Genomic DNA, 25,779 nt, shown 5'->3' with positions numbered 1-25,779 from the left:
CCAGGGGCTGCAAACGCAGCCAGGGGCACAGAGGAGGACCGGGACAGAGAGACAGGGAATGAAAAAATCCCGTGCGAGTGTGCGAGGAGAAGGGATAGAGAGCGGGACGCGGCAGTGATGTCTGCTCCTGCTGTCACCCGCGGGCGGCGACGCAAGGCCCCTGGGCTGCAGGGCTTCCCGGCGCCGTTGGGTGCCTCCACGGGGACCCCATCAGGGCCCCCTCCAGGCTCTGCTTGGTCCCCCCAGCTTGGCCATGGGGTACGAATGGGGTTGGGGGGTGCTGCCACGGGGGGGTCGCTGCGGGGCTTGGGGCGCGCAGGGATCTGCGGGGCGGGGCGGAGGGATCGGCGGGCGGGGCGGTGCTGTGCGCGGCGCGGAGGCTGCCGGGAGTTGTAGTCCCACTGCGGGCAGGGGGTGGCGCGGCCTCGTTTTCCCGGCCTGCCCCGCGGCGGACATGGCGGCGGGGCGGCGCTGAGGCCTGGGCCTGCGGACGGCGGCGGTGAGCGCGGGCCGGGTCGAGGGGCCCGCGGCCGCTGGGTTCTCCCGCGGGAAGGCCCCGGGGGTCCCCGCGGAGGGGCTGGAGGACCCCGCTACCGGATCACCGGGCTGCAGCGAGCATCCGGGGCCAGGCCTGCATCCCCGGTAGCCCCCGGCCCTTCCCCGGGTCCCCCAGCCCTTCCCCGGGTCTCGCAGCTCTCCTCGCTCCCTCCGGGTCCTCTGTGCCGCCCCCTCGATCCCCCAGCTCTCCCTGCTCCCTTCCCGCTCCCTCGCTGAGTCCCCTGTGCCCCCGCCCGGGTCCCCCAGCCCTCCCGCTCCCTCCCCGGGTCTCCGCAGCCCCCCGGCACCTTCTCGGGTCCCCCAGCCCTCCCGCTCCCTCCCCGGGTCTCCGCAGCCCCCCGGCTCCCTCTCGGGTCCCCCAGCCCTCCCGCTCCCTCCCCGGGTCTCCGCAGCCCCCCGGCACCTTCTCGGGTCCCCCAGCCCTCCCGCTCGCTCCCCGGGTCTCCGCAGCCCCCCGGCTCCCTCTCGGGTCCCCCAGCCCTCCCGCTCCCTCCCCGGGTCTCCGCAGCCCCCCGGCACCTTCTCGGGTCCCCCAGCCCTCCTGCTCCCTCCCCGGGTCTCCGCAGCCCCCCGGCACCTTCTCGGGTCCCCCAGCCCTCCCGCTCCCTCCCCGGGTCTCCGCAGCCCCCCGGCTCCCTCTCGGGTCCCCCAGCCCTCCCGCTCCCTCCCCGGGTCTCCGCAGCCCCCCGGCACCTTCTCGGGTCCCCCAGCCCTCCCGCTCCCTCCCCGGGTCTCCGCAGCCCCCCAGCACCCTCTCGGGTCCCCAGCCCTCCCGCTCCCTCCCCGGGTCTCCGCAGCCCCCCAGCACCCTCTCGGGTCCCCAGCCCTCCCTACTCCCTTCCCGCTCCCTCCCTGGGTCTCCTGGCTCTCCCCACTCCCCCCCTAGGTCCCCTGCACCCCCCTGGGTCCCGTGGACCCCCCCCGGGTTCCTCAGCCCTCCCGCTCCCTCCTGGGGTTCCCCCCACACCGGTTCCCCGCTCTGCCTGACTCTCTGTCCCGCAGATGGCCGGAGAAGTGACAGACAAGAAGGACCGGGACGTGTCCCCTGCCAAGGAGGAGAGGAAGCGCTCCCGCTCCCCAGACAGGGACCGGGACCGCGAGCGGGACCGCAAGGGTTCCCCCTCCAAGGACAGGAAGCGGCACCGGTCCCGGGACAGGAGACGAGGCAGCCGCTCGCGGTCCCGCTCCCGGTCCAAGTCGACAGAGAGGTGAGAGGCGCTCAGGGGGCTCCCCGGCTTTTTAGGCAAGAGCTCTCCCGTGCCCGTAATGGCCCCGCGAAAGGGCGGGTGCGGGTGGTCGGGCCGGGGCCGTGCCGTGACTGCCCCGCTCTGCAGAGACCGCCGGCACAAAGAGCGCGACCGGGACCGAAACAAGAAGGACCGGGACCGGGAGAAGGATGGCCACCGGCGGGACAAGGACAGGAAGCGATCGAGGTGAGCCCCCTCTCTTTTTGGGGCGTCGCCGCTCTCCTGCGAGCACCCCAGGGCTGTTCCCCGGAGGAAGCGTTGTTCCGCGGGAGAGCGGGATTTTCCCGGCGTGACCCTGGGCGCTGCGTTCGGTGCCTGATTGTTCTTCGTTTCGCTGGGAAGCTTGTCCCCGAGCAGAGGGAAGGACTCGAAGTCCCGGAAGGAGCGAGACTCGCGGAAAGCGGAGGAGGAAGAGGAGAACGCCCTGAAGAAGGAGAAGGTGAGGAGGGAGCAGAGGGGGCTCGGCTGGGAATGGCTCCACGGGGTGGGGGATCGCTCTGGCGAGGCCGAGGGTCCCCGTTGGAGGCTGCTGACCGTCCGGCCCCACGTTCGCAGGCCCAGCCGCTGTCCTTGGAGGAGCTGCTGGCTAAGAAGAAGGCTGAAGAGGAGGCGGAAGCCAAGGTAGGAGCGGGAGCCTCCTCCCTACGCCGGGGCTCTCCCGTACCCTGCCTGCGGTACGAGACGGGTGTTTTGGGAGGGGGGCGGGCGGTCCTGTCCTGGGGCAGCCCAGGCAGTGGAGGGGGTCACAGCCGGTCCCAGCGTGAGCCTTCCCCTCTCCTGTCCCAGCCCAAGTTCCTGTCCAAGGCGGAGCGGGAGGCCGAGGCCTTGCGGAGGCGGCAGCAGGAGGTGGAGGAGCGGCAGCGGCTGCTGGAGGAGGAGAGGAAGAAGAGGAAGCAGTTCCAGGAGATGGGGAGGAAGATGCTGGGTATGGTGGCGTACCCGCCACGGTCTGCCTGGCTGCCAGGGGCTGGGGCAGACGCGCCCCCGGAGCCCCTCCGGCCCTGGGGAGGGGGGTGCTTGGCTCTGAGACCCTTCCCCTGCTCCCCAGAAGACCCCCAGGAGCGTGAGCGCAGGGAGCGCCGGGAGCGCATGGAGCGAGAGACCAACGGCACGGAGGACGAGGAGGGCAGGCAGAAGATCCGGGAGGAGAAAGACAAGAGCAAAGAGCTGCACGCCATCAAGGTAACGCTGGGGGCCGGGCTGGGGGGGCTGGGGGGCCCGGGTTCCCTCCCCGCCGACCCTCTCCCACCCGCAGGAGCGTTACCTGGGAGGAGTGAAGAAGCGGAGACGCACGCGGCACCTGAACGACCGCAAGTTCGTGTTCGAGTGGGACGCGTCGGAAGACACCTCCATCGACTACAACCCCCTGTGAGTCGGGGGGCGCCCCTGGGGCTGGGGGCGCTGCCGGGGGGGCGCGGGGCAGCCCCAGCCCCGCCCCTGACGCTGCCACCCCCGCTTTAGGTACAAGGAGCGGCACCAAGTGCAGCTGCTGGGCCGGGGCTTCATCGCGGGGATCGACCTGAAGCAGCAGAAACGGGAGCAGTCGCGCTTCTACGGGGACCTGATGGAGAAGAGGCGGACGCTGGAGGAGAAGGAGCAGGAGGAGTGAGCGCGCTTGGGCGGAGCCGGGAGGGCGCCGAGGGGCGTTTGGGGTCCCGGCTGCCTCTGCTTAGCCAGGGTGTGAAGTTTGGGGGGGTGGCTCTGGCCTGCAGCATGTCCTTCGGGTGGGCAGCGGGGCGAGGGGGTGAGCCCCGTCCCCTTCCTCGGGGTGAACCCGTCCCCTTCCTCGGGGTGAGCCCGTCCCCTTCCTCGGGGTGAGCCCCGTCCCCTTCCTCGGGGTGAGCCCCGTCCCCTTCCTCGGGGTGAACCCGTCCCCTTCCTCGGGGTGAACCCGTCCCCTTCCTCGCCCCCCGCCCAGAGCCCGGCTGCGGAAACTGCGGAAGAAGGAGGCCAAGCAGCGCTGGGACGACCGGCACTGGTCCCAGAAGAAGCTGGATGAGATGACGGACAGGGACTGGCGCATCTTCCGCGAGGACTACAGCATCACCACCAAGGGGGGCAAGATCCCCAACCCCATTCGCTCCTGGAAGGACTCCTCCCTGCCCCCCCACATCCTGGAGGTCATCGACAAGTGCGGCTACAAGGTGGGCACGGGGAGGGGGGCTACGGCCGGCAGATCCCAACGGCCCTTTGGGGAGCTGGAGGGCGGGGAAAAGGGCTGGGTCTTGGCGTCGACTCTGGGGGGGGACAAGGAGGGGAAGTTCTGCTCCTAAATCAGCCGCTCCCCTCGCCAGGAGCCCACCCCCATCCAGCGCCAGGCGATCCCCATCGGCCTGCAGAACCGCGACATCATCGGCGTGGCCGAGACCGGCAGCGGCAAAACGGCGGCTTTCCTCATCCCGCTGCTGGTGTGGATCACCACCCTGCCCAAGATCGATCGGTAGGCGGGACGGGGCCGGGCGGCGGGGCGACGCCGCGGAGGGCGAGGAGCGCGGCGCCCCGTGGGTGACGCGGCCCTGCCCCGTCACGCTGCAGGATTGAGGAGTCGGACCAGGGTCCCTACGCCATCATCCTGGCCCCCACCCGAGAGCTGGCCCAGCAGATCGAGGAGGAGACCATCAAGTTTGGGAAGCCTCTGGGCATCCGCACGGTGGCCGTCATCGGAGGCATCTCCCGCGAGGACCAAGGCTTCCGCCTTCGCATGGGCTGCGAGGTGAGCGTTAGCCGCTGGGGAGGGCGGTGGGGGGGACCTCGGGGGGAGCGGTTTAGCCCCAGGCGGCAGACGCCGACCCTCCGGGCCCCGCAGATCGTCATCGCCACGCCGGGGCGTCTCATCGACGTGCTGGAGAACCGGTACCTGGTGCTGAGTCGCTGCACCTACGTGGTGCTGGACGAGGCAGATCGCATGATCGACATGGGCTTCGAGCCCGACGTGCAGAAGATCCTGGAGCACATGCCCGTCACCAACCAAAAACCCGACACCGACGAGGCCGAGGACCCCGAGAAGATGTTGGCCAACTTTGAGTCGGGGAAGCACAAGTACAGACAGGTGGGTGGGGGCGAGAGACCCGGGGTGGTGGCGTTGTGGGTGCTCCCGTGGGGCTGAGCGGGGACAACTCGGGGCGCTGGAGAGCGGGCCAAGGCGGCGGCAGCCGCGTTCCTGCCCCGGGGGGGGCCGTGGCTCACTGCCCCGTTCCCTCGCAGACCGTCATGTTCACCGCCACCATGCCGCCAGCGGTGGAGCGCCTGGCCCGCAGCTACCTGCGTCGTCCGGCCGTGGTCTACATCGGCTCCGCCGGCAAACCCCACGAGCGGGTGGAGCAGAAGGTCTTCCTCATGTCGGAGTCAGAGAAGAGGTGCGGAGGGGGCCGCTGGCTGGAGGGGGGAGGATGGGTCTTGGGGGGGTGGTCCGGGGCGCTGGAGGGGTAGGGAGCTCCGGGAGGGAAACCCTGGAGAGCGGAGGGGCTCCTGCGCGACCCCTCAGCCTCTCCTTGCCCAACTGTCCTTCTCCCCAACAGGAAGAAGCTGTTGGCCATCCTGGAGCAGGGCTTCGACCCGCCCATCATCATCTTCGTCAACCAGAAGAAGGGCTGCGACGTGCTGGCCAAGTCCCTGGAGAAGATGGGGGTGAGTCTGGGCCAGGCCAGAGCCCCCTTCAACTTCGGCTGTGCCGTGTGGGGGTCGTCCCGAGCCCCTGCGCCCCCGTCCCCACGTGGGGACCCCGCCACGTGGCTCCGGGCGCCCCCGGCGTTGGCTGACCCCCTCCTTGTCCCGCAGTACAACGCCTGCACCCTGCATGGCGGCAAAGGCCAGGAGCAGCGGGAGTTCGCCCTCTCCAACCTGAAGGCCGGGGCCAAGGACATCTTAGTGGCCACGGACGTGGCCGGACGCGGCATCGACATCCACGACGTCTCCATGGTCGTCAACTATGACATGGCCAAGAACATCGAGGGTGAGCTGGGGCCGGGCCGGGGGGCTGCGGGGCGCGGCGGGGGGTGCCTGGCCCCGAGGCCCTGCCTGACCCCGCCGCCCCCCTGCAGATTACATCCACCGCATCGGGCGGACGGGCCGAGCGGGGAAGAGCGGCGTGGCCATCACCTTCCTCACCAAGGAGGACTCCACGGTCTTCTACGACCTGAAGCAGGCCATCCTGGAGAGCCCGGTGTCCTCCTGCCCGCCCGAGCTGGCCAACCACCCCGACGCCCAGCACAAGCCCGGCACCATCCTCACCAAGAAGCGGCGGGAGGAAACCATCTTCGCCTGAGTCCCTGGTGGGACCGCTGTCCCCCCTTCGGGGACGACGGAACCCGCGGGGCCAGGGGCCGCCGGGACGTTTCTGGCCGCTCTTTTCCCAGCCCCCCCCAGGCCCCTGCGCAGCTGGGACTGCCGCCAGCAGAGACTGGGGCCGGGGCTGTCCCCCAACGTCCCCCCCTGTTCTCCCAGCCCCTTTCCCTGCGGGGCGGTGGCGCCGCCGAAGGCTGTTTGGGGGCAGGTTCCTCCCTGCTCGCCCGCTGCCGGGGCCGGGCCGGCGCTGGGCTTCGCGTGCTGGGTTTTTTCGGCAGGGCTGTCCCCGGGGCCGCGTTCCCTTCGTCCCTTTTTTAGCTGAAACTCCGGGCTGCGGGAATAAACCCGCAGCCGCGTTGCCGGACATCTCCTCCTCGTGTTCTCCCTTCCTGCGGCGCCGCCAGCCTCGGGGTGCCGACTCCCAGCGCTCTCGGGGTGCCCCCGAGGGCGGAGGATTTGGGCGCTCGGCACCCACCAGCGCTGGGCCCGTTCCCCCCGCCCCCAGCCCCGCGTCCCCCCACCGCCAGAGACGGCGACGCCGGCGCTTTCCGTGCACTCTTGTTTCTGAAACCGGTTACAGGGAAATCAGTGCTTTCTACAAAAGAAATTATAACAAATCTGTGGCCCCCACCTGTCCCCCCCACCGCCAAAGGACACCGGGGGGGGGTCTGGGCCCGGTGCTGGGCCCCTCCGCTGAGCGGCCCCCGGCTGAGGGCGGCGGGCGCCGTATTTACAGGGCTGTGCGGTGTCGGCTGTGCGGGGACGGTGGGGACGGGGGGGGGGGAAGTGCAGGCGTGGAGCAGCGCGTCCGTGTGTCGGCCCCCCGGCGCGGTGCGGGGTCCGGCTGCCCCGCTCCGTCCCCCGTCCCCGGGGCGGGGGGGGGAGCGCTTGGCTGCGGTGACCGGGACTGGGCGAAATCGGTGCAGAGCAAAGCAACTGGTGCGGCCCCCTCCTCCTGGGGGTCCCATGCAGGGGGCAGGGGAGGGGGCGCCTCCTCGGGTCTGTGCGGGATGGGGGATGCTGCTAAAACTGTACCCCCCCCCCCCCCATTAGCTGGCCCCTGGGGGTTTTTTTTTTGGGGGGGAGGCACCCTCTGTTCACGGCAGCTGCGAGGAATGAGGGGAAGCTGGGGCAGAGAGGGGGCGTGCGGCTGCCCCCAGGAGCGGGGGTGGAGGGGGGGGACGCGTCCTGGGGTGCCCTCGTCAGCAGCCCCCTCCCTGTGCTTATGGCTGAGGCCGTGCCCGGGGGGGGCGGGCGCGAGGGAGGGATTCCCCAAAAGAGGGAGATTGTCTGAGCACCCCCAGCGCGAGGCTGGGGCGAAGCGGGGAGCACCCGGGGTGGAGGGGGGGCCGGTTCCCAGCCGTGTTCCCCCCCCCCGCCGCCCCCTGCTCCCCACCCCTAATAACTGTCCTTGGCCCAGGGCCGGCTGCGCTGCCAGTTCCTGTCGTGGTTGCGCTCGGTTTGGCGGTCCGGCGTGCCGGGGCCCTGCAGCCCGCTGTTGTGGTGCCGGTGGGGTTGGTAGAGGTCGGGGTAGGGGTCCGCGTACTCCTCCTCCTCCTCCTCCTCCAGGTGCCGGGAGCTGCGCTGGGACGCGGCCCCCCAAGGTTGGGGCGAGGTCTCCCCCGCCTCGTCCGACGGCATCAGGCTGTCGTGCTCCAGCGGCGAGTGCTCCCCCCGCTCTCCCAGCAGCCGCTGGCTCTGCGCGCAGGGACGGGGCGGTGGGGATGGCGCGGGGTGGGGGGGGCTGCGGTCCCACCCCTCGTTCCACGCACGCCTGTGCCGGCCGCTGGCGGGGAGGGGGGGGGTACCTGCAGGCCCGGGAGGCCGGTGGGCGAGGGCACGGCGTGGGGGGCGTGCGGCGGGTGGTGCGTGGCGCGCCAGTACACCTCCAGGTACTCGGCCAGGTGCTCGCAGGCGTCCTCCAGCTGGTTCTCATCCAGGATCACGTCGAAGAGCTCCTGGGGGGGGGCAGGCGAGAGGGGTCGGGGATGGCTGGGGGACCCCTCCCCCCTTCGGCCCCAGGCATCCCCCCCCACCCCGGGCATCCCCGCTAGCTCACGGGGGGGCACTGCACCAGCTTGTCGGCCGCCATCATCTGCACGTTGAGGTGCTTCACCTGGGACTTGCCCCGGGACTTGATGAGCCGCTGCAGGACCTGGGGAGGGGAGAGGAGGGTGATGGCATCGGGGGGGGCAGTGGGGGCAGCCGGGACCCCCCTCTCCCCCAGAACCGCGGTCACCCCTCACCTTGGGCGAGGACACCTTGACGTAGACGATGATGGGCGCCAGCGAGGTCTTGGCCAGCTGGGCCGGGTGGTTGATGGTGTCGGCGTCCAGCACCACCAGCTGCAGGGACTTGGCCAGCTCGAAGATGCGCTCGATCTCGCTCTGCACCTCAGCTGGGGGGGGGGGACGACACACCCACGTGTCAGGCTGGGCTGACCCCTGGGGGGGTCCCTCCGCCCAGTCCGGCCCCTCACCGATGCTGGAGCGGGTGGTGGAGCGCTCCAGGATGGCCTGCTTGCCCAGGTTGTTGAGGATGGAGCGCTTGGCCAGGGAGAGGTCAGCCGTGATGTGGGTGATGGAGATCCTGGGGGGCAGAGGGACGGCAGTGGGGACCGGGGGGTACCCCCCCTGCGCCGAGGGGGTCCTGGGAGGAAGGGGGAGGGTCTCACCTGCCGTCGAATCTGTGCTTGAGGAAGTCGAAGAGGGCTTTCTGCATCATGTCGGTGACCTGCCAGCGGGGCCACCGGCGCGGTGAGCCGGTGGCAGATGGCACCGGCAGGGAGGTGGCAGCCGCGCGGCGTCCTGCCAGCAGCCCTCGGCCCCACCATCTGCCTGGCACGGGCCACCGCCCTGGCCCCCCCCCGCCCCATGCCCCCCCCCCCCCGCCCCGTACCTCGTATCCTTTCAGCGAGGGCCCCACCAGCACCACGGGCCGCATGGAGGGGACCACGTCGTAGGGTGGGATGTGCTGTGTCTGCGGGGAGGGGGGACGCATCAGCACCCTGCTCTCCCACCGCGGAGAGGGGAAGGGGTCTGGGAGCCCGTTTCGGAGAACCCCGGCATCCTGGAGCCCCCATGGCCCCATGACTGGAGGCGGGGTGGGAGGGGGGTCTCTGTCCCCACCCGCTCCACCCTGCGCTCGGCCCTGCCTGCGGCCCCCTCCCCATTTTCCCCTGCCCCGGGGACTCACCTGCTTCTGCTTCTGCTTGGCTTGGGGAGAGGAGAAGAGAGAAGAGACAGAGGTTGATGACAGCGAAGGGGGGACCCTCCGGGACCCCCCCCGAGCCCCCTGGGCCAGGACCTGCCCTTACCTAAGGAGGGGGGGGGCGATCGCCGGTTCCCGCTGTCGCCGAGGCCCGAGGCATTGCCAGCTCTCCTGGGGGAGGAGCGGGGGGGGTGAGCGAGCGCTGGAGGGCCCGGGGGGGGGTCGGGGGTCCGGTCCTTACCTGGCTTTCTGCTCCTGTTTGAGCCTCATGGCTTCCAGGCGCTGGGGGCTGGGGATGAAGGCGATGTCCCCCCCCTCCTTCACTAGGCGCCCGATCCACCAGTCATTGCTGTATTTCTGGGTGAGGGCAGGGCAGGGGTGAGGCCGGGAGGGGGGGGGGGTCCCTGGCCCTGACCCCCCCCGCCCCCAGCACCCCACCTCACCTCCTTGATGTGCAGGAAATCTTTGGCTTCGAAGTTGATGGCAGCGCCCTGCACGGGGCACTCCTCATCCAGCGCCCCGCAGTAGCTGACATTGGTGCGCACGGCGAAGGCGACCGGCTTGTGCTGGGGATGGCGAGGGGGTCTCAGCACCCCCGGGACCCCCGGCCCCACCCCCCAGGGCCGTGCTCTGGGTGTGTGTGTGTGTGTCCCCCTCCCCGGTACCTTGGCCCTCTCGAGCTGCTGCTGGGCCTGGCTCTCCACCTCGCGCCGGGCGCCCTCGCGATCCTCGTCCAGGGACACGTCGGAGTCCAGGGACGGCCGGCTGGTGTAGGAGTCCGCCGAGCCCTGGGGGGGACGGGGCTGAGTGCTGGGGGGGCTGCGGGGACCCCCGCAAAGAGAGGCCTCACCCTGAGGCGCTGCCCAGCCCGCGGAGGGGGACCCTGCCGCTCCCCAGCCCCTTCCCGCTCTCAGGGGGTCCGTGGTGGCACCAGGACGGGTGGCATCGCCCAGAGCGTGTGCTCTGGGGTGCAGCCCCCGAGCCTGGGGGGCGACCCCCGGGGAGAGCCAGGCTGAGGGTCCTCGGCCCCCCAGGGATGTGGGCCTCCCGCAGCCGCCCCCCCCACCCCGGGGTGCCCAGCAGGTGCTGGGCGCAGCCCCCCTGGCTTCCCCCCCACCCTCCGGTAATCACCCATCGCCTGCTGCGCCCGGAACAGGCGCAGGAGCCGCGCTGAAATATTTATAGGTCCCTGGATGTGACTGAGGCCCCCCCCCCGCCGGCCCCCCCCCGCACACAGGGCCCAGCACCGGCCCCCCCACCCCCCCCCGCACACAGGGCCCAGCACCGGCCCCCCCCGCCCCCCCCGCACACGGGGCTCCCCCACCTCACTTGCATGGCGGGGGGGGGGAGGCCTGGACCCCCCCCCACCCCAACGCAGGCAATATGGTTTCCCAGCGTGCCCCCCCCCCCAACATGGCCTCCCCAGCACAGCCCCCCCAGCATCCTCACCGCCCCCCTCCTCGATCATCTCCCTTCTCCCAGCATCCCCAGCACGACCCAGCATCCCAGTCTCCAGCATCCTCCTCCGCCCCAGCACGACCCCCCCCCCCCCATGCAGCCCCCCGCCCAGAGCATCGGCCCCCGCGGGGTCTCCGGCCACGGGGGTCGGGGTCCGCCCCCCACGCCCGGTGCCGGGGGAGCGCGGGGGGGCGAAACCGGCAGCGGGGAACAAAGGACTGGGGGGCAGCAGAGCCCCCCCCCCCCCCGCTCTGGGTACAACCCCCCCACACCGGGCACGGGCCCCGGTGCGCAATCACCGCCCTCCGGGGCGCAGCCCCCCCCCCCCCGGTTGCAGCCCCCCCCGGTACCGGAGCCGGTACCTCGTTGAGCAGGAAGGTAGCGCTGGAGTCAGAAAACGACATAGACGGGGCGAGCCGAGCCGAGCCCCCCGCACCCCCCCGCCCCGCCCGCCTCCGGTACCGGCACCGGCTCCGGTTCCGGCTGCGGCTCGGGCTCCGCCTGGCCCTGTCCGCGCCGCCGCCGCCGCCCCTCCCCGCTCCTCCCCGCCCCCGCCCCCCGCCGCCCCCCCGGGGCTCACGGAGCCGCCCCCGCCGGCTCAGCCCTAGGTGGGGGGGTAGTTGGGGGTCGCGGTTGCCCCCTCCTAGGGCTGGCGGGGGGGCTCCGGCCCCTCTCCGGTGGGACCCCCGGGGTGGGGTCCTGAACCAGGGGTCCCGAGCTGTCCCGGTGCGGTGCACCGGGCCGGGGCACCGGGCAGCTCCCGGGGAGTGGAGGGGGCGAGGGGTCCCGGGGCGGCGGCGGAGGGGCCGTCCCTCCCCCCGGAGCCCGTGGCCGGGGGTCCCGGGGCGGCGGTGAGGGGGTCCCCGTGGGTACCTCCATGCTCCGGTGCGGCGGCCCCCGTCCTGCCCCGAGCCGGTAGCGGCCCCGTCTGCAGGGCGAGCCCTGCGGCGGGGCCGGAGCCACCCCCCCCCCCCGCCCCCGAGGAGGGGGGCAGCGGCGGGGCCCAGGGGACCGGCCCGGCCCGCCCCGTTACCGCGCAGCAGGACGGGCACCGGTGGGACCGGCCCGGGACGGCTCAGGCCCGGAGCAGGGGTCTCGGGGCAGCGCTCGGCGGGGCGGGGGGTTGCGGGCAGCGGCGGGACCGGCACCGGGCACCGGCACCAGGCACCGGGCACCGGTACCGGCAGCGCGGCGGGGCCGGGCCAGGCCCTCTCCGAGGTGCTGAAGCGGCCGCGCGGGGCCGGGGTCCCCGGGGGTCCCGGGGAGGTACCGGGGGTACCGGTGCTGCCCTGGGAGGGAAACGGGAAGCTCGGGCCTCCCCCACCGGAACCCTCCGCCCTCCCCGGGGCCGCCGTGGTCCCCGCTCCCGGTTGAACCGGAGCAGGCGGGGAGGGGCGGGGGGCTCCGTGCGCGGTGAGGCGGCCCGGTGCCGGTTGACGGACCGAGCAGGGCGGCCCGGCGGACCCCCCTCCCCGCCTCCCCCGGGCTCCGTTCCCCCTCCGCTGCCTCAGTTTCCCCGGGGCCGCCCCCCCCCCCCATCCCCGCCGCAGTGCCGGTGCCCGGTGCGCGGCCCTGACGCAGCATTCGCTATTTTTAACCGCGCCGGGCAGCGGCTGCTGCCGTGCTACCGGTCCCGGCGCCCGGGGCGGCGCGGGGGGGTGGAAGCGGCGGGTGCGGGGGCGGCCGCCCGGTTCCTCCCGGTGCGGGGTTGGGGCGGGGAAGCTCGGTGTCACCCTCCCCCCCCCCCACACCCCACCCCCGGTCCGTGCCTGAATGCGGAGCCGCAGCGTCGCCGCCCCCGGGAGCGAACCGTGTGTGGCGGTGCCGGTACCGGTCGCTCACCTGCCTGCGGAGGATGCTGGAGGTGGTGTCGGACGAGGTGCTGCCGTCCGAGCGCTTGAAACGGCTCTTGCGCTTCGGGAGCCTCCGGGGGCTCTGCGAGGGGAGCGGCGGGGGCCACCGGTCAGCACCGGGACGGCGCGGCCCCGCCGCTGAGGGTAGAACCGGACCGGCACCGGGGAAGGCTCCGGTTCGCTCACCTGGAAGGAGCCGGGCGCGGTGGGCTGCGCGGGGGCGGACATGCCCGGCGGTACCCACCGGGAATCCCGGCGGGGCCGCCCGCCACCGGATCGCCGCGCTCCACCGGGAAGGGCCGCGCCGCCGCCGCCGCCACCGCATCACACGGGGCCGCCGGGGCGTCCCCGCCCCCGCCCGCCCCCCGCGCCCATCCGCGTGGCGTCCGGCCCGCGCCCCCGCAGCCATCGGGGGCTGGGGGGGGGGGGGGAACGGGACACGACACACACCGGGGACAGACCCTCCCCGCAACCCACCCCCGCGCCGCCGGGACCGAGCGGGCCGCACCGGGGAAGACAAGCCCGGGGGGGCCGCTGCCGCGCCCACGCGTGTCCAGGGCTGCGGGAGCCCCGCCGCCCGCATCCCATCGGGATGGGTCCCGGGGCGGCCGTACCCCTTCCCCCCCACGGGGGGCGTCTGCCCCCAAATACCCCCGCGTGGGGCAGGCGGGGTCGGGGAGGGAGCAGCCCGCCCGCCCCACGCCCCGTGACCCCGCTGTGCCCACGGGGGCGGCCGGGTCCAGCCCGGGACAGAGGGAGCTGCCCCCCCGCCCGTCCCCCAAGCCAAGCTCCGGTACCGCCCCCCCCCCCCCCCGCCTCGCGGCGGGACTTCCGCGTGGGGCCGCGGGGACACGGGCCAGGCGGCGGCTGTTAATTAATGATTAATGATTAATCTGCGCTCCCCGCGGCCCGGCGCCGCCGCGGCGGGGGGGCCTGGCCACGGGTGGGGGGGGGTGCCAGGGCCTGACCCACGCACGCTCGTGGGGTACGGGCGCGGGGCCCGGTGAGGGGGGGGGGCTGCGCGTGTCGGGGTGCTGACTGCGGGGGGGGGGGCGGTGTACACACGCGTGCGTGTGCAAGGGAGTGAGGAGGGGGCGTGCAGCCGCGCGTGTGCAAGATGGATGTGCACGTGTTGCGTGCAAGGGCGCGTGTGCACGCACAAGTGTGCAAAACAGGCGCGGATGCGTGCAAGGGGAGGGCGCGCGCACAGTCCTGCGTGTGTGCAAGGGGCTGCGCGCACCCGCGAGTGTGCAAAACAGGTGTGGGGGGGGGTGGGTGTGTGCAGGGCCGCGCGTGCGCATGCACACGCGCGTGCACGCGCCTGTGTGTGTGTGCCGGGGGTGCCTGAGGGGTGTGCGGGGTGGGGGTGGGGGGGGGATACGCGTGCGCGTGTGCACACACACGCAAAGGGGGACGCGCGTGTGCGCGTTGCCACAGGGCCGCACGCGCGTGCAACGGGGGGGGGGGGCGGTGGCGTGCAAGGGGGGGGGGGCGCTGGGGGTGCGCGCGTGCAAGGGGCACACTCACGGGGGAGGGGGGGGGGTGTGCGCGCGCGGCAGGGGAGGGGGAGGCCGGCTGCGCTTTTCTCCCCCGGTGTCCCCGCCATGTCGGTGCCGCGCGGCGTGTGCGTGTGCGCAGCCCCGGGGGTACCGGTCCTCCCGCTGCCCCCGCGAGCCTCCCCCGCCGCACCGGGCCGCACCGGGCCGCCGCCGCCGCTGCCCCTTTAAGGCCGCCGGCCGGGAGCGCCCGGGAGCGGATCCGAGCGGGGGGGGGGGGGGCGGGGGGGGGATAGGCGGGCCGGGCCGGGCCGCGGCCGCTCACCGGGGGCCCGGCCTGGGCGCGGGATGAGGCGGCGGGGACGCAGCGCGGCCGCCGCGTAGGAGCGGGCGGCGGGGCCGTAGCGGGGCGGCGGGGCCCCGCGGGCGGCGGTACCGGAGGCGGAGGTGAGCGGGGCCGACTGGGCGCGGCGGTGGGGAGAACCGGGCCCGGGGAGGGGGGGGAGGGCACAGGGCCGGGCCCCAGGACGGAGGAGGGGGGGCTGCCCAGCGCCCCGGGGCGGCGGCGGCGGCGGCGGCGGGGCCCGGGGCGAACGGGCCGAGCCCGGAGCGGCGGCCGGGGGGGCAGGGAGGCGGCCGGGGCCGGCCCTTCCCGAACGGCCGTTCCCCACCCGCGGTTGGAACCGGCTGCCACGTCCCGGTCGGTCCCCGGTGCCCCGGTGCAGCCCGTTGGCCGCCGTTCAAGACAAAACAGGGCCGGGCCGGTTGCAGCTTTGCCGCAGGACGGGCTCGGGGTGGCCTTGGCAGGGCCAAACGCCGGGCACCGGGACGCCGGGCACCGGGACGCCGGGCACCGGGACGCCGGGCACCGGGACGCCGGCCCGTTCCTGCAGCCACCATGGGGCTGGTGGCAGGGCCGGGGCTCGGGGTCCGCGTCCCTCCTGGGGTGGGCCAGCGGGGCCCTTCGCTGCCGGTCCCTGCTTGGTTGGGAGACCCCGGGGTCCCCGGCGGGGCGGGGGGACCCCGGCACTGACCCCCCTCCCGGCTCCCGGCAGCATGTCGTGGTTCAGCGGCATCCTGGTGCCCAAGGTGGACGAACGGAAGACGGCATGGGGGGAACGCAATGGCAAGAAGGGCGCCCGTCCCCGCGCCACCCTCTGCGGCCCCCGCTACATGAGCTGCCTGCAGGACCCTGAGATGGAGCGGGGTGCGGGACCCCCCCGGGGGCTGCGCTGCACCTGGCAGGAGGACCACTACGGCAAGAAGGGGCCGGCGAGCGACGCGGGGCTCAAATCGGTGGACCTGGGCTTGGAGGATGGCGAGGCCAAGGGGCCGAAGGGAGCCGTGGGCCGCGGGGGGCGGCCGTCGGCCGGCGAGTGTTGGCGGCGGCTGCTCCAGGTTTTCCGCTCCAAACGTTTCCAGTCGGCCAAACTGGAACGGCTTTACCAGCGCTACTTCTTCCAGATGAACCAGAGCAGCCTGACGGTGCTGATGGGGGTGCTGGTGCTGGTTTGCGGGGTGATGCTGCTCTTCCACTGCCTGCCCGGCACCCCGCACGTGCCGGCAGCCGCCGCCTTGGCCGGCGCCACGGCTCTTTTCTTGCTCTTGATGGTGCTGTGCAGCCGCAGCGCCTTCCCCCAGGACTACATGTGGGTGGTGAGCTACGTGGTGCTGGGGCTGCTGGCCGGGGTGCAGGCGCTGGGGACGGCGGCCGTCGCGCCCCGCAGCGCGGCCGAGGGCGTCTGGTGGAGCGTCTTCTTCATCTACATCACCTACACGCTGCTGCCGGTGCGGATGCGGGCGGCCGTGCTGGCCGGCGTCGTCCTCTCCGCCCTGCACCTCGCCATCGCCTGGCACCGCAACGCCGCCGACCCCTTCCTCTGGAAGCAGGTAGGGTTGGGGGGCCGGGGATGGGGGGGGCACAACACGTGGGGAGGGGGTCCCGCTCGCCTGCGGCCCTGGGTGGGGACACCCCCCCCCTCCATCCCCGCCGGCGGCTTCTCGCATCCCTCCGTGCAAAATGGGATTTTTCTGCACATGGAAAATTCTGGATGTGGGAGGGGCCCCCTCGGCTGCCTGGGGTGGAGGGGTCCCCGGGGGAGGGGGGGGCGGGTGGTGGTCTCGTGCCGGTGTCCCGCGGGTGCTGGCTGCGGCGTGGCTGGGGGTCGCTCCTCTGCCGCAGCCCCGCTCCGGGTAGGGGGACGGGGCCCCTGGTTCTGGCGGGGCCGTGCACAGACCCGCCATTGTGGGCTGCGCTGGGGTGGGGGGGCACCCACAAAGCCCCCGTTGTGGGTCTGGCGGAAACCCCCGAGGGAGGATGCACGGCCAGGGCAGGGGGGTGGCAGCCACCCCGGGGCGGGTGGGACCCTGGCAGCGTCCCGTTTCCTGCACCCCGGGGTGATGGGGGGGGGCCCTGGTGGGGTGCTGCATGCACCGGGGGGGGTCTGGGGGGGGGTCCTCTCATCCGCAGGGCCGCCTGTTCCCAGCCCCTGGCAGGGCCTCGCTGTGCCCCCCCACTTCCTCGCGCGGGGCCGCTCGTCACCCTCGCCCTGCCTGGCCGAGGCCGGGCCCACGTGCCGTCCCCACGGGGTGCAGGGCGAGGAACGCGGCGCTGGCGGGGCTGAGGCCAGCGGGGCTTGGGGGGGGTCACGGGAGGGGATGCCCCCCCGCCCCGAGTGGGGTAACCCCCCAGGGTGGGAGCGATGGCGGGGGGGGATGCGATGGGGACGGTGGGTGCAAGGCCCCCGCTCCCCGCGCGCCCGAGCGCTATAAATAGCCCTGGCCCCGCTCCCGGGGGACGGGGATGGGGACAGAGAGGGGGGGAAACCACAGCGCTCCCGCCGCAGCCATCTCCGCTTCCCGGCCCTCCCCCAGCTTCCGCCGCTTCCCGAGGGCCTGCGGGGCCTGGCCGCGGCCCTGCGTCCCCCCCTGCCCCAGGCCCTGATGTCCCCCTGCCCCAGGTCCCTGCATCCTCCCCTGCCCCCCGCCCTGGGTGCCTACAGCCCCAGGTCCCTGCGCCCCGCCCCGCCCCGGTTTCCCGTGTCCCTAGGTGCCCCCTGTCCCCCCACCTCCTCCCCGGCGTCCTCAGGTCCCCGCATCCCCCCTACCCTGGGTCCCTGCATCCTCACACCCCCCTGGCCTGGGTCCCCAGGTCCCCGTATCTCCCTGCCCCGCGTGCCCCCCTCGCAGCCCCCCTCTTGACAGCACCCCCCATCCTGGAGCCAGGGTTTTGGGGGGCAGAGCTGGCTGGGTCTCGCCGTGGGGCCGGGGGTCCCCGGGTGGCGACGCTGAGCCCGCCTCCCCCACCAGCTCAGCGCCAACGCCCTGATTTTCCTCTGCACCAACGTGGTGGGGGTCTGCACCCACTACCCGGCCGAGGTGTCGCAGCGCCAGGCCTTCCAGGAGACGCGCGGCTACATCCAGGCGCGCCTGCACCTCCAGCGCGAGAACCGTCAGCAGGTGGGCTGGGGCTTTCGGGGGTCCCAGGGACAGCGGGGTCCACCACGCCGGGCTGGATGGGGGTCTGTCGGGGCCCCATCCGCCCGCTAACGGGGCGGTGCCGGGGTGCAGGAGCGGCTGCTGCTCTCGGTGCTGCCCCAGCACGTGGCGATGGAGATGAAGGAGGACATCAACACCAAGAAGGAGGACATGATGTTCCACAAGATATACATCCAGAAGCACGACAACGTCAGGTACCACGGGGCCGGGGGTGCGGGCTGGGGGCGTGCAAGGGTTGGGGGGGAGGGTGGCATCAAGTGAGGGGGTCCGGGGTGGTGCGTCCCCCCACCCTGAGCCCGTGCTCTTCCTCCTGGCAGCATCCTCTTCGCAGACATCGAAGGCTTCACCAGCCTGGCCTCGCAGTGCACGGCCCAGGAGCTGGTGATGACGCTCAACGAGCTCTTCGCTCGCTTCGACAAGCTGGCGGCGGTGAGCGGCGGGGGAACTTGGGGATGAGGGGTCCCGGAGCCCCCCCCCCCGCCACCCCGCTGCTGACCTGCCCGTCCCGCGTCCCCAGGAGAACCACTGCCTGCGCATCAAGATCCTGGGCGACTGCTACTACTGCGTGTCGGGGCTGCCCGAGGCGCGCGGCGACCACGCGCACTGCTGCGTGGAGATGGGCGTCGACATGATCGAGGCCATCTCGTGAGTGGGGCGGAGCACGGGGCTCGCGGCCCTTCCCCGGCGCTCGCCGCCGGCCGCCGGCTGACAGTGGTGGCGGTGCCGTCCGCAGGTTGGTGCGCGAGGTGACGGGGGTGAACGTGAACATGCGCGTGGGCATCCACAGCGGGCGGGTGCACTGCGGCGTCCTGGGGCTGCGCAAGTGGCAGTTCGACGTCTGGTCCAACGACGTGACCCTCGCCAACCACATGGAAGCGGGCGGGAAAGCCGGGTGAGCTGGGATGGGGGGGGTGTGGGGTGTGGGATGGGGACGGGAGTGGGGGGCACAGGGCGGGGGGGCTCAGTGCCTTTGTGTGTCCCCCCCCGTCTCCAGGCGCATCCACATCACCTGGGCGACGCTGCAGTACCTGAACGGGGACTACGAGGTGGAGCCGGGCCACGGGGGCGAGCGCAACGCCTACCTCAAGGAGCACAACATCGAGACCTTCCTCATCGTGGGCTGTAGCCAGAAGCGCGTGAGTCGAGGGGGCATTTGGAGGGGACGCGGGGGGACCCCGGGGCCGTCCCTCTCACGGCCACGTCGCCCCGCAGAAGGAGGAGAAAGCCATCCTGGCCAAGCTGCAGCGGGCTCGCGCCAACTCGACGGAGGGGCTGGCGCCGCGCTGGGTGCCCGAGCGCTCCTTCTCCCGCACCAAGGACTCCAAGGCCTTCCGGCAGATGGTGAGCAGGCGCGGCGTGAGGGGGGTCGGGCTGGCGCGGTCCCCGCCGCGGCGGTATCGGCTGCTCGCCGCCTTTCCGCGGCTGCCGTCAGGCTTCCTGAGCCGCGTCCGCAGCCCTCGCCTGCTTCCCCCTGCCTGCCGCAGCCCACGGCCTCGAGGAGCCCTCCCCCCCGTCCTCAGCACCCCTTGGTGATCCCCCCAACTCTCCCCAGCCCATGGGGACCCCCGGGGGTACCCGCCGTCCTCGGCAGCCCGCACGGGCGCCCCCTGTCCTCACTGGCCTCGGGGACCCTCGGGGGTCCCCCATCCTCAGCTGTGTCACGCAAGCCCCCGCGAGCCCTTTGCAGACCCTTGGGGACCCCCACATCCGTGCCAGCCTCGGGGAACCCTTGGGTGTCTCCCCCATCCTGGTTACCCCCGGGACTCTGCCCCCCAGCCTTGGTGACCCTGGGGGATGCCGGTGGTCCTTGCCCACCCCGCCGTCCATGCCGGCGTCCCTGACGTCCCCCTTGTGTGTCCCCAGGGCATCGATGACTCCAGCAAGGACAAGTAAGTGTCCCCGTGCCGAGGCACCCGGGGGAGTCTGGCCAGCCTCTCTGGGGCAGAGCTGGGGACCCAGGGGGGCCCTGACCGCCCACCCTGCCCCCAGCCGCGGTGCCCAGGAGGCCCTCAACCCTGAGGACGAGGTGGACGAGTTCCTGAGCCGGGCCATCGACGCCCGCAGCATCGACCAGCTCCGCAAGGACCACGTCAAGAAGTTCCTGCTCACTTTCCAGACGCCCGAGCTGGAGAAGAAGGTGAGGGTCCCTCTGTCCCGCTCTGTCCTCGTCCTCCGGTCTGCTCCCCTCCATCCCCTGGGGTCCTCCCGTCCCCCTCCGTCCCATCTCCCGGGGTCCCCTCCGTCCCTCTCCTCCCCGCAGTACTCCAAGAAGGTGGACGACCGCTTCGGTGGCTACGTGGCCTGTACCCTCCTCGTCTTCTGCTTCATCTGCTGCCTCCAGATCGTGGTGTTCCCCCAGTGAGTGCCGCAGCCCCCCCAAACCCCGGCCCCTGGCCCCCCGCGCCGCCGGCGCTCACAGCTGCCTGTCTCCTCAGCTCCTCGCTGATGCTTGGCGTCTACGTCAGCATCTTCATCCTCCTCGCCGCCATCGTCTTCGTCTGCGCCGTCTACTCCTGCATCACGGTGAGTCCAGGGCCGATGGGCGGGAGGGTCGCGGGGGGCTCGGCCACGCTTGACGGGGACTTCTTCGCCCCCCCCTCCCCCCCCCCAGCTCTTCCCCGCCGCCCTGCAGCAGCTCTCCCGGAAGATCGTCCAGTCCCGCGCCCACAGCACCGTCATCGGGGTCTTCACCATCCTCCTCGTCTTCGTCGCTGCCTTCATCAACATGGTAGGGCAGCGGGGCCGGGGGGGGGTGTGGGGGGGCTGTGGGGCACCAGCTGACCCCTCTCGGCCCCCACCCCAGTTCGCCTGCAGCCGGGTGGCCCTGCGGGACTGCGCCGCCCGCGAGCTCAACGTCACCCCTGAGGCTGTGGGACCCTGCCAGCTCCGGGCCCTCAATTTCTCCCTGGGGACCCCCACGAGCCCCTGCCACCACGACGGGCTGGCCTGCGACTTCCCCGAGGTGAGCGGCCCCGGGGCACCCATGGGTGCAGGGCGCTGGGATGGGTGCCGACATGGGGTCCCTGCGGGTGCAGGGTCCTCCTTGGGTGCTGGCACGGGGTCCCTGAGGATGCAGAATGCTGGCGGGGGGTGGTCCCCATGGGTGCGTTGTCCCCCGGAGTGCTGGAATGGGATCCCCGTGGATGGAGCACCCTGTGGGTGCAGAGTCCTGCGTGGGCACCGGCGCGGGATCCCCGAGGATGCAGGGTGTGGCACGGGGTCCCTGCAGACGCTGTGTCCCCGAGGGTGCTGGTGCAGGGTCCCCGAGGGTGCAGGGTGCTGGCATGGGGTCCCTGCAGGCGCTGTGTCCCCGAGGGTGCTGGCGCGGGGTCCCCCAGGGTGCTGGTGCGGGGTCCCCGAGGGTGCAGGGTGCTGGCACGGGGTCCCTGCAGGCGCTGTGTCCCCAAGGGTGCTGGCGCGGGGTCCCCGAGGGTGCAGGGTGCTGGCACAGGGTCCCTGCAGGTGCTGTGTCCCCAAGGGTGCTGGCGTAGGGTCCCCCAGGGTGCAGGGTGCTGGCACGGGGTCCCTGCAGACGCTGTGTCCCCAAGGGTGCTGGCGCGGGGTCCCCCAGGGTGCAGGGTGCTGGCACGGGGTCCCTGCAGACGCTGTGTCCCCGAGGGCGCTGGTGCGGGGTCCCCGAGGGTGCTGGCGCGGGGTCCCCGAGGGTGCAGGGTGCTGGCACGGGGTCCCTGCAGACGCTGTGTCCCCGAGGGCGCTGGTGCGGGGTCCCCGAGGGCGCTGGCGCGGGGTCCCTGAGGGCGCAGGGTGCTGCAGGCGCGGCGTCCCTAAGAGTCCAGGGTGCTGGCGTAGGTCTCCTACGGGCGCAGGGTCCTCTGTGGGTGCTGGCAGGGGATCCCCGTGGGGGGCGGGACGCCGGCGTGGGGTCCCCACGGGGTGCCAGCGCGTCCCCGCGGCGTCTGTCCCGCAGTACTTCAACTACAGCGTGGTGCTGAGCCTGCTGGCCTGCTCCGTCTTCCTGCACATCAGCAGCATCGGCAAGCTGCTGCTCATGGTGGCCATCGAGGCCACCTACCTGCTGCTGGTGGAGGGGCCCCAGGCCCCCCTCTTCGACAACGCCGACCTGCTGGTGGTGGCCAACGCCCTGTGAGTGCCCGCTGTCGTCCCCCTCCCCGCTCCCTGGGGGTCCCCACCCTGCTAACCCCTGGCTCTTCTCCCCCCAGGCCCTCGTTCAACGCGAGCCAGGGCGAATGGTGAGCAGGGAACTGGGACCGGCGGGGAACTGGGACCAGTGGGGTGAGGGTGGGCAGCAGCAGGAGGGTCCCTTGGGGGTCTGTGCTGCCAGGGTGGGTGCAGCTTTGGGGCTGGGTGCAGCTTTGGGGTCTCTGGGGTGGGTGCGTCTTAGGGGTTGGGTGCATCTTGGGGGGGTCCCTGAGGTGGGTGCAGGTTTGGGGCCCCTGGGGTGGGTGCAGCTGAGGGGGATCCCTTGGGTGGGAGCACCTTTGGGGTCTGGGTGCAGGTTTGGGGTCCCTGGGGTGGGTGCAGCTGAGGGGGATCCCTTGGGTGGGAGCACCTTTGGGGTCTGGGTGCAGGTTTGGGGTCCCTGGGGTGGGTGCAGCTGAGGGGGATCCCTTGGGTGGGAGCATCTTTGGGGTCTGGGTGCAGGTTTGGGGCCCCTGGGGTGGGTGCAGCTGAGGGGGATCCCTTGGGTGGGAGCACCTTTGGGGTCTGGGTGCAGGTTTGGGGCCCCTGGGGTGGGTGCAGCTTTGGGGGATCCCTTGGGTGGGAGCATCTTCGGGGTCTGGGTGCAGGTTTGGGGTCCCTGGGGTGGGCACGGACTTTGGCGCCCCGGCTCAAGCGGGTGTGGGCCGCCCGCAGCCCGGCGGAGGGGAAGGTGGCCCTGCGGTACGTCACCCCCGTCATCCTGGCCGTCTTCGCGCTGGCGCTGTACCTGCACGCGCAGCAGGTCGAGTCCACCGCCCGCCTCGACTTCCTCTGGAAGCTGCAGGTAGGACCCGGGGCCGAGGGGCCGGGACGGACCCCCCCGCCTCCTTCCCGCACCCCCGGCTGGGGCGCGGGGCCCCGGGAGCGGCTCCCGCATGCGCCGTGCGACGCAGGCGACGGGCGAGAAGGAGGAGATGGAGGAGCTGCAGGCGTACAACCGGCGGCTGCTGCACAACATCCTGCCCAAGGACGTGGCGGCGCATTTCTTGGCACGGGAGCGTCGCAACGACGAGCTCTACTACCAGTCCTGCGAGTGCGTGGCCGTCATGTTCGCCTCCATCAGCAACTTCTCCGAGTTTTACGTCGAGCTGGAGGCCAACAACGAGGGCGTGGAGTGCCTGCGGCTGCTCAACGAGATCATCGCCGACTTCGACGAGGTGCCGGGGCCGCGGTGGCGGGGCGGGGGGCCGGGGGCGCACGGGGGCTGCGGCGGGGTGGCGGTGACGCCGTGTCCCGTCCCCCCCGGCCCCAACCGCAGATCATCAGCGAGCAGAAGTACCGTCAGCTGGAGAAGATCAAGACCATCGGCAGCACCTACATGGCGGCCTCGGGGCTGAACGCCTCCACCTACGACCGGGAGGGCCGGAGCCACATCGCGGCGCTGGCCGACTACGCCATGCACCTGATGGAGCAGATGAAGTACATCAACGAGCACTCCTTCAACAACTTCCAGATGAAGATCGGTGAGCGCCCCTCGCGCGGGCGGGCGCGTGTCACCTCGGTTTTGCACCCCCCTCGCGTGGCCGGGTGTGTGTCACCTCGGTTTTGCACCCCCCTCGCGTGGCCGGGTGTGTGTCACCTCGGTTTTGCACCCTCCTTGCGCGGCCGGGCGCGTGTCACCATCGGTTTTGCGTGGCCGGGCGCGTGTGACCGTCGGTTTTGCGCCGCCCTGGTGCGGCCGGGCGCGTGTCACCGTCGCTTTTGCGCGCCCCTTGCGCGGCTGGGCACGCGTCACCGGCGGTTTTGCGCAGCCCTCACGCGGCCAGGCGCGTGTCACCGTCGGTTTTGCACGCCCCTCACGTGGCCGGGTGCGTGCCACCGTCGGTTTTCTGCACCCCTCACGCGGCTGGGTGCGTGTCACAGTTGGCTTTGCGCCCCCCTCATGTGGCCGGGCGCGTGTCACCGTCGGTTTTGCACGCCCCTCACGCAGCCATGTGCGTGCCACCGTCGGTTTTGTGCCCCCCTCGCGCGGCCGGGCGCGTGTGACCGTTGGTTTTGCGCGTGCGGGCTCTGCACGGGTAAAGCCTTGCACGCCTCTGCCCGTTGGCACACACGGCCTTCACAGGCGACTTTGTGTACGTGCCCTTGCACACCCCTCTGCACGTGCAAACCCTTGCACACCCCTCCCCCTTCGTGCAAACCCTTGCACGCTCCTTCCCCTTTGCACACACTGGCCCTTGCACACCCCTTTACACGTGCAAACCCTTGCACACCCCTTCCACTTCACACACATAGGCCCTTGCACGCCCCCTCCCCTTTGCACGCGCTGGCCCTTGCGCGCCCCTCTGCACGTGCAAACCCTTGCACACCCCTTTACACGTGCAAACCCTTGCACACCCCTTCCACTTCACACACATAGGCCCTTGCACGCCCCCTCCCCTTTGCACGCGCTGGCCCTTGCGCACCCCTCTGCATGTGCAAACGCTCGCACGCCCCTTTACACGTGCAAACCCTCGCGCACCCCTTCCCCTTCATGCAAACCCTTGCACACCCCTTTACACGCGCAAACCCTTGCACACCCCTTTACACGCACAAACCTTTTCCTTTTTTGCACACGTGGCCTTCACCCCCCCCCTTTGCACGCACTGACGCTGCACGCCCCTCGCCCACCCCCTCCCCTCCTTCGCGCCCCCCTTTTCCCCTTGCACCCCCCTGTGCCCCTGCAGCGGGACGGGGCGGTGGGGGGGGGGCTGTGACGCTCTGTGTCCATCCCCCCCCCCCCCCCCAGGCCTGAACATGGGGCCGGTGGTGGCGGGGGTGATCGGGGCGCGCAAGCCGCAGTACGACATCTGGGGCAACACGGTCAACGTCTCCAGCCGCATGGACAGCACCGGCGTCCCCGACCGCATCCAGGTCAGCCGGCGGGCGGGGAGGGGGCACGGGGCCCCCCCTAGAGCCCCTCTCTCACCCCCCCCCCCGCCGTGTCCCCCCCCATCAGGTGACAACGGACCTGTACCAGGTGCTGGCGGCCAAGGGCTACGTGCTGGAGTGCCGGGGGCTGGTCAAGGTCAAGGGCAAGGGGGAGATGACCACCTACTTCCTCAACGCCGGCCCTGGAGGGAGTTAGGGGGGGGCACCCCCACCCCCCATCCCCCACCCCGGGCTGGTGCCCCCCCAGCTTGTGCTGGGGTCAGGCAAAAAAGGAGAAATCCCCAAATCCATGTATTTAAAAAAAAAAAAAGAAAGAGGAAAAAGGGAGAAACGGACATAAGCGAGGTGCCTGGGGGGTGCCCCCCCCCCAGGGCCGTGTGTTGGGGGGGCCCCACGCCGGGGTGTTTGCAGGCAGGGGCTGGGGTGCAGCCCCCCCCCCGCTCCTCCCCTTTGCCAAAATGCCCCGTGTGCCAAAGAGGGGAGATGGGGCAGCCCCCCAGGGAAGGGGCGGGGGGCGGCTGGGGGCGGGGGTCTCCCCAGCCCCCCTCCACGTGCCAAATTGAAGTGCCGCCCGCCCCGGGGCGGGGGAGTGGGGGGGTGCAGGCGCAGCACCTTCGCAGCCCCCCAACACCCCCCTGGCGTCCCGGCCCTCCCAGGGGCTGGAGAAGGGGGGGGCAGCTCCCCCCACTTTTAAATGCAAAAAAAAAAAAAATGAAGTTGCATTTTTTTTTTATTTTGGTTGTTTTTTTTTTTTGTTGTTGTTTTTTTTTTGAAGGAGTTTTGGGGCGGGAGGGGTGGGGGAGGTGCTCAGCCCCGAGGGGGGGGGGGGGGCCCGACGCCCCCCCCTCTCCCGCAGCACAGACCTGAGGTACTTTGTCCTTCGTGTGTACAGATAAATTATATATAAAACTCACTTTGGATACGAGCTGTGGCCTGGCGTGTGGGGCGGGGGGGGGGGGCGGCGACACCCCGGGAGGGTGATTTGGGGGGGGCGGGGGGGGGGCCGGGCAGGGCCCCGAGCTGCGGGCCGGGCTCCGGGGCCGCGGGGAAGCCGGAGCCGGGGGTCCCGTGGCGGCGTGGGGAGGGGGGGGGCGGGGGTCCTGGGAAGGTGGGGGGGTGTCC

The 25,779-nt window shown here is 72.4% G+C and overlaps 3 protein-coding genes across 5 annotated transcripts; 2 read left to right on the top strand and 1 right to left on the bottom strand.

Moving 5' to 3' along the window:
• Positions 1-442: 442 nt before the first annotated feature.
• On the top strand, positions 443-6,453 carry DDX23 (DEAD-box helicase 23). Of its 2 annotated transcripts, none has more exons than XM_086768803.1 (17): positions 443-642; positions 1,561-1,766; positions 1,893-1,991; positions 2,148-2,244; positions 2,361-2,426; positions 2,592-2,730; positions 2,857-2,987; positions 3,061-3,173; positions 3,267-3,410; positions 3,724-3,949; positions 4,100-4,245; positions 4,341-4,518; positions 4,612-4,854; positions 5,010-5,161; positions 5,324-5,432; positions 5,583-5,757; positions 5,846-6,453. In XM_086768803.1, exons 2-17 carry the CDS (start codon positions 1,561-1,563, stop codon positions 6,067-6,069), a joined length of 2,448 nt encoding a protein of 815 aa, XP_086624929.1. In that variant the 5' UTR covers positions 443-642; the 3' UTR covers positions 6,070-6,453. The 2 variants fall into 2 exon arrangements, with proteins under 2 accessions (XP_086624929.1, XP_086624928.1); XM_086768802.1 differs by having other exon boundaries at positions 2,854-2,987.
• Positions 6,454-6,630: 177 nt separating this feature from the next.
• On the bottom strand, positions 6,631-12,921 carry CACNB3 (calcium voltage-gated channel auxiliary subunit beta 3). Of its 2 annotated transcripts, XM_086768825.1 has the most exons (14): positions 12,797-12,921; positions 12,600-12,692; positions 9,965-10,087; positions 9,743-9,865; positions 9,541-9,656; positions 9,406-9,470; positions 9,285-9,304; positions 8,988-9,068; positions 8,764-8,822; positions 8,569-8,678; positions 8,336-8,487; positions 8,149-8,244; positions 7,898-8,047; positions 6,631-7,787 (listed from the first exon to the last, which is right to left on the bottom strand). In XM_086768825.1, exons 1-14 carry the CDS (start codon positions 12,836-12,838, stop codon positions 7,488-7,490), a joined length of 1,530 nt encoding a protein of 509 aa, XP_086624951.1. In that variant the 5' UTR covers positions 12,839-12,921; the 3' UTR covers positions 6,631-7,487. The 2 variants fall into 2 exon arrangements, with proteins under 2 accessions (XP_086624951.1, XP_086624952.1); XM_086768826.1 differs by lacking the exons at positions 12,600-12,692; positions 12,797-12,921 and adding an exon at positions 11,120-11,251.
• Positions 12,922-14,394: 1,473 nt separating this feature from the next.
• ADCY6 (adenylate cyclase 6) lies at positions 14,395-25,295 on the top strand. The gene is made up of 22 exons (XM_086768779.1): positions 14,395-14,553; positions 15,162-15,996; positions 17,416-17,565; positions 17,677-17,798; positions 17,922-18,033; positions 18,122-18,249; positions 18,338-18,496; positions 18,599-18,740; positions 18,817-18,945; positions 19,468-19,493; positions 19,594-19,741; positions 19,865-19,962; positions 20,040-20,127; positions 20,216-20,332; positions 20,408-20,566; positions 21,533-21,708; positions 21,786-21,815; positions 22,441-22,570; positions 22,680-22,943; positions 23,045-23,249; positions 24,515-24,639; positions 24,725-25,295. The coding sequence occupies exons 2-22, from the start codon at positions 15,163-15,165 to the stop codon at positions 24,851-24,853; spliced, it is 3,471 nt and encodes a 1,156-aa protein (XP_086624905.1). The 5' UTR covers positions 14,395-14,553; position 15,162; the 3' UTR covers positions 24,854-25,295.
• The last annotated feature ends 484 nt before the right edge of the window (positions 25,296-25,779 follow it).

This window comes from Chlamydotis macqueenii, chromosome 29 (assembly GCF_036417535.1).
Source record: "Chlamydotis macqueenii isolate bChlMac1 chromosome 29, bChlMac1.mat, whole genome shotgun sequence".
In the NCBI taxonomy this organism is placed as follows: Eukaryota; Metazoa; Chordata; class Aves; order Otidiformes; family Otididae; genus Chlamydotis; species Chlamydotis macqueenii.
The sequence above is the reverse complement of the archived record's forward strand: the minus strand, read 5'-3'. Positions and strand labels throughout refer to the sequence as shown.

What these genes read in the sequence shown, in the direction of transcription:
- CACNB3 (XM_086768825.1), bottom strand. Translation starts at nt 12,838, where the DNA reads ATGTCCGCCCCCGCGCAGCCCACCGCGCCCGGCTCCTTCCAG. An exon ending in ATCGCCCCCCCCCTCCTTAG is followed by an intron (nt 9,305 to 9,405) that starts GTAAGGGCAGGT and finishes CCTCTCCCCAAG; the next exon opens with CCAAGCAGAAGCAGAAGCAG. An exon ending in CCAAGCAGAAGCAGAAGCAG is followed by an intron (nt 9,069 to 9,284) that starts GTGAGTCCCCGG and finishes CCCTCCCCGCAG; the next exon opens with ACACAGCACATCCCACCCTA.
- ADCY6 (XM_086768779.1), top strand. Translation starts at nt 15,163, where the DNA reads ATGTCGTGGTTCAGCGGCATCCTGGTGCCCAAGGTGGACGAACGGAAG. An exon ending in GACATGATCGAGGCCATCTC is followed by an intron (nt 18,250 to 18,337) that starts GTGAGTGGGGCG and finishes TGCCGTCCGCAG; the next exon opens with GTTGGTGCGCGAGGTGACGG. An exon ending in CTGGTGGTGGCCAACGCCCT is followed by an intron (nt 21,709 to 21,785) that starts GTGAGTGCCCGC and finishes TTCTCCCCCCAG; the next exon opens with GCCCTCGTTCAACGCGAGCC.
- DDX23 (XM_086768802.1), top strand. Translation starts at nt 1,561, where the DNA reads ATGGCCGGAGAAGTGACAGACAAGAAGGACCGGGACGTGTCCCCTGCC. An exon ending in ACGCCCTGAAGAAGGAGAAG is followed by an intron (nt 2,245 to 2,360) that starts GTGAGGAGGGAG and finishes CCACGTTCGCAG; the next exon opens with GCCCAGCCGCTGTCCTTGGA. An exon ending in AAGAGCTGCACGCCATCAAG is followed by an intron (nt 2,988 to 3,060) that starts GTAACGCTGGGG and finishes TCCCACCCGCAG; the next exon opens with GAGCGTTACCTGGGAGGAGT.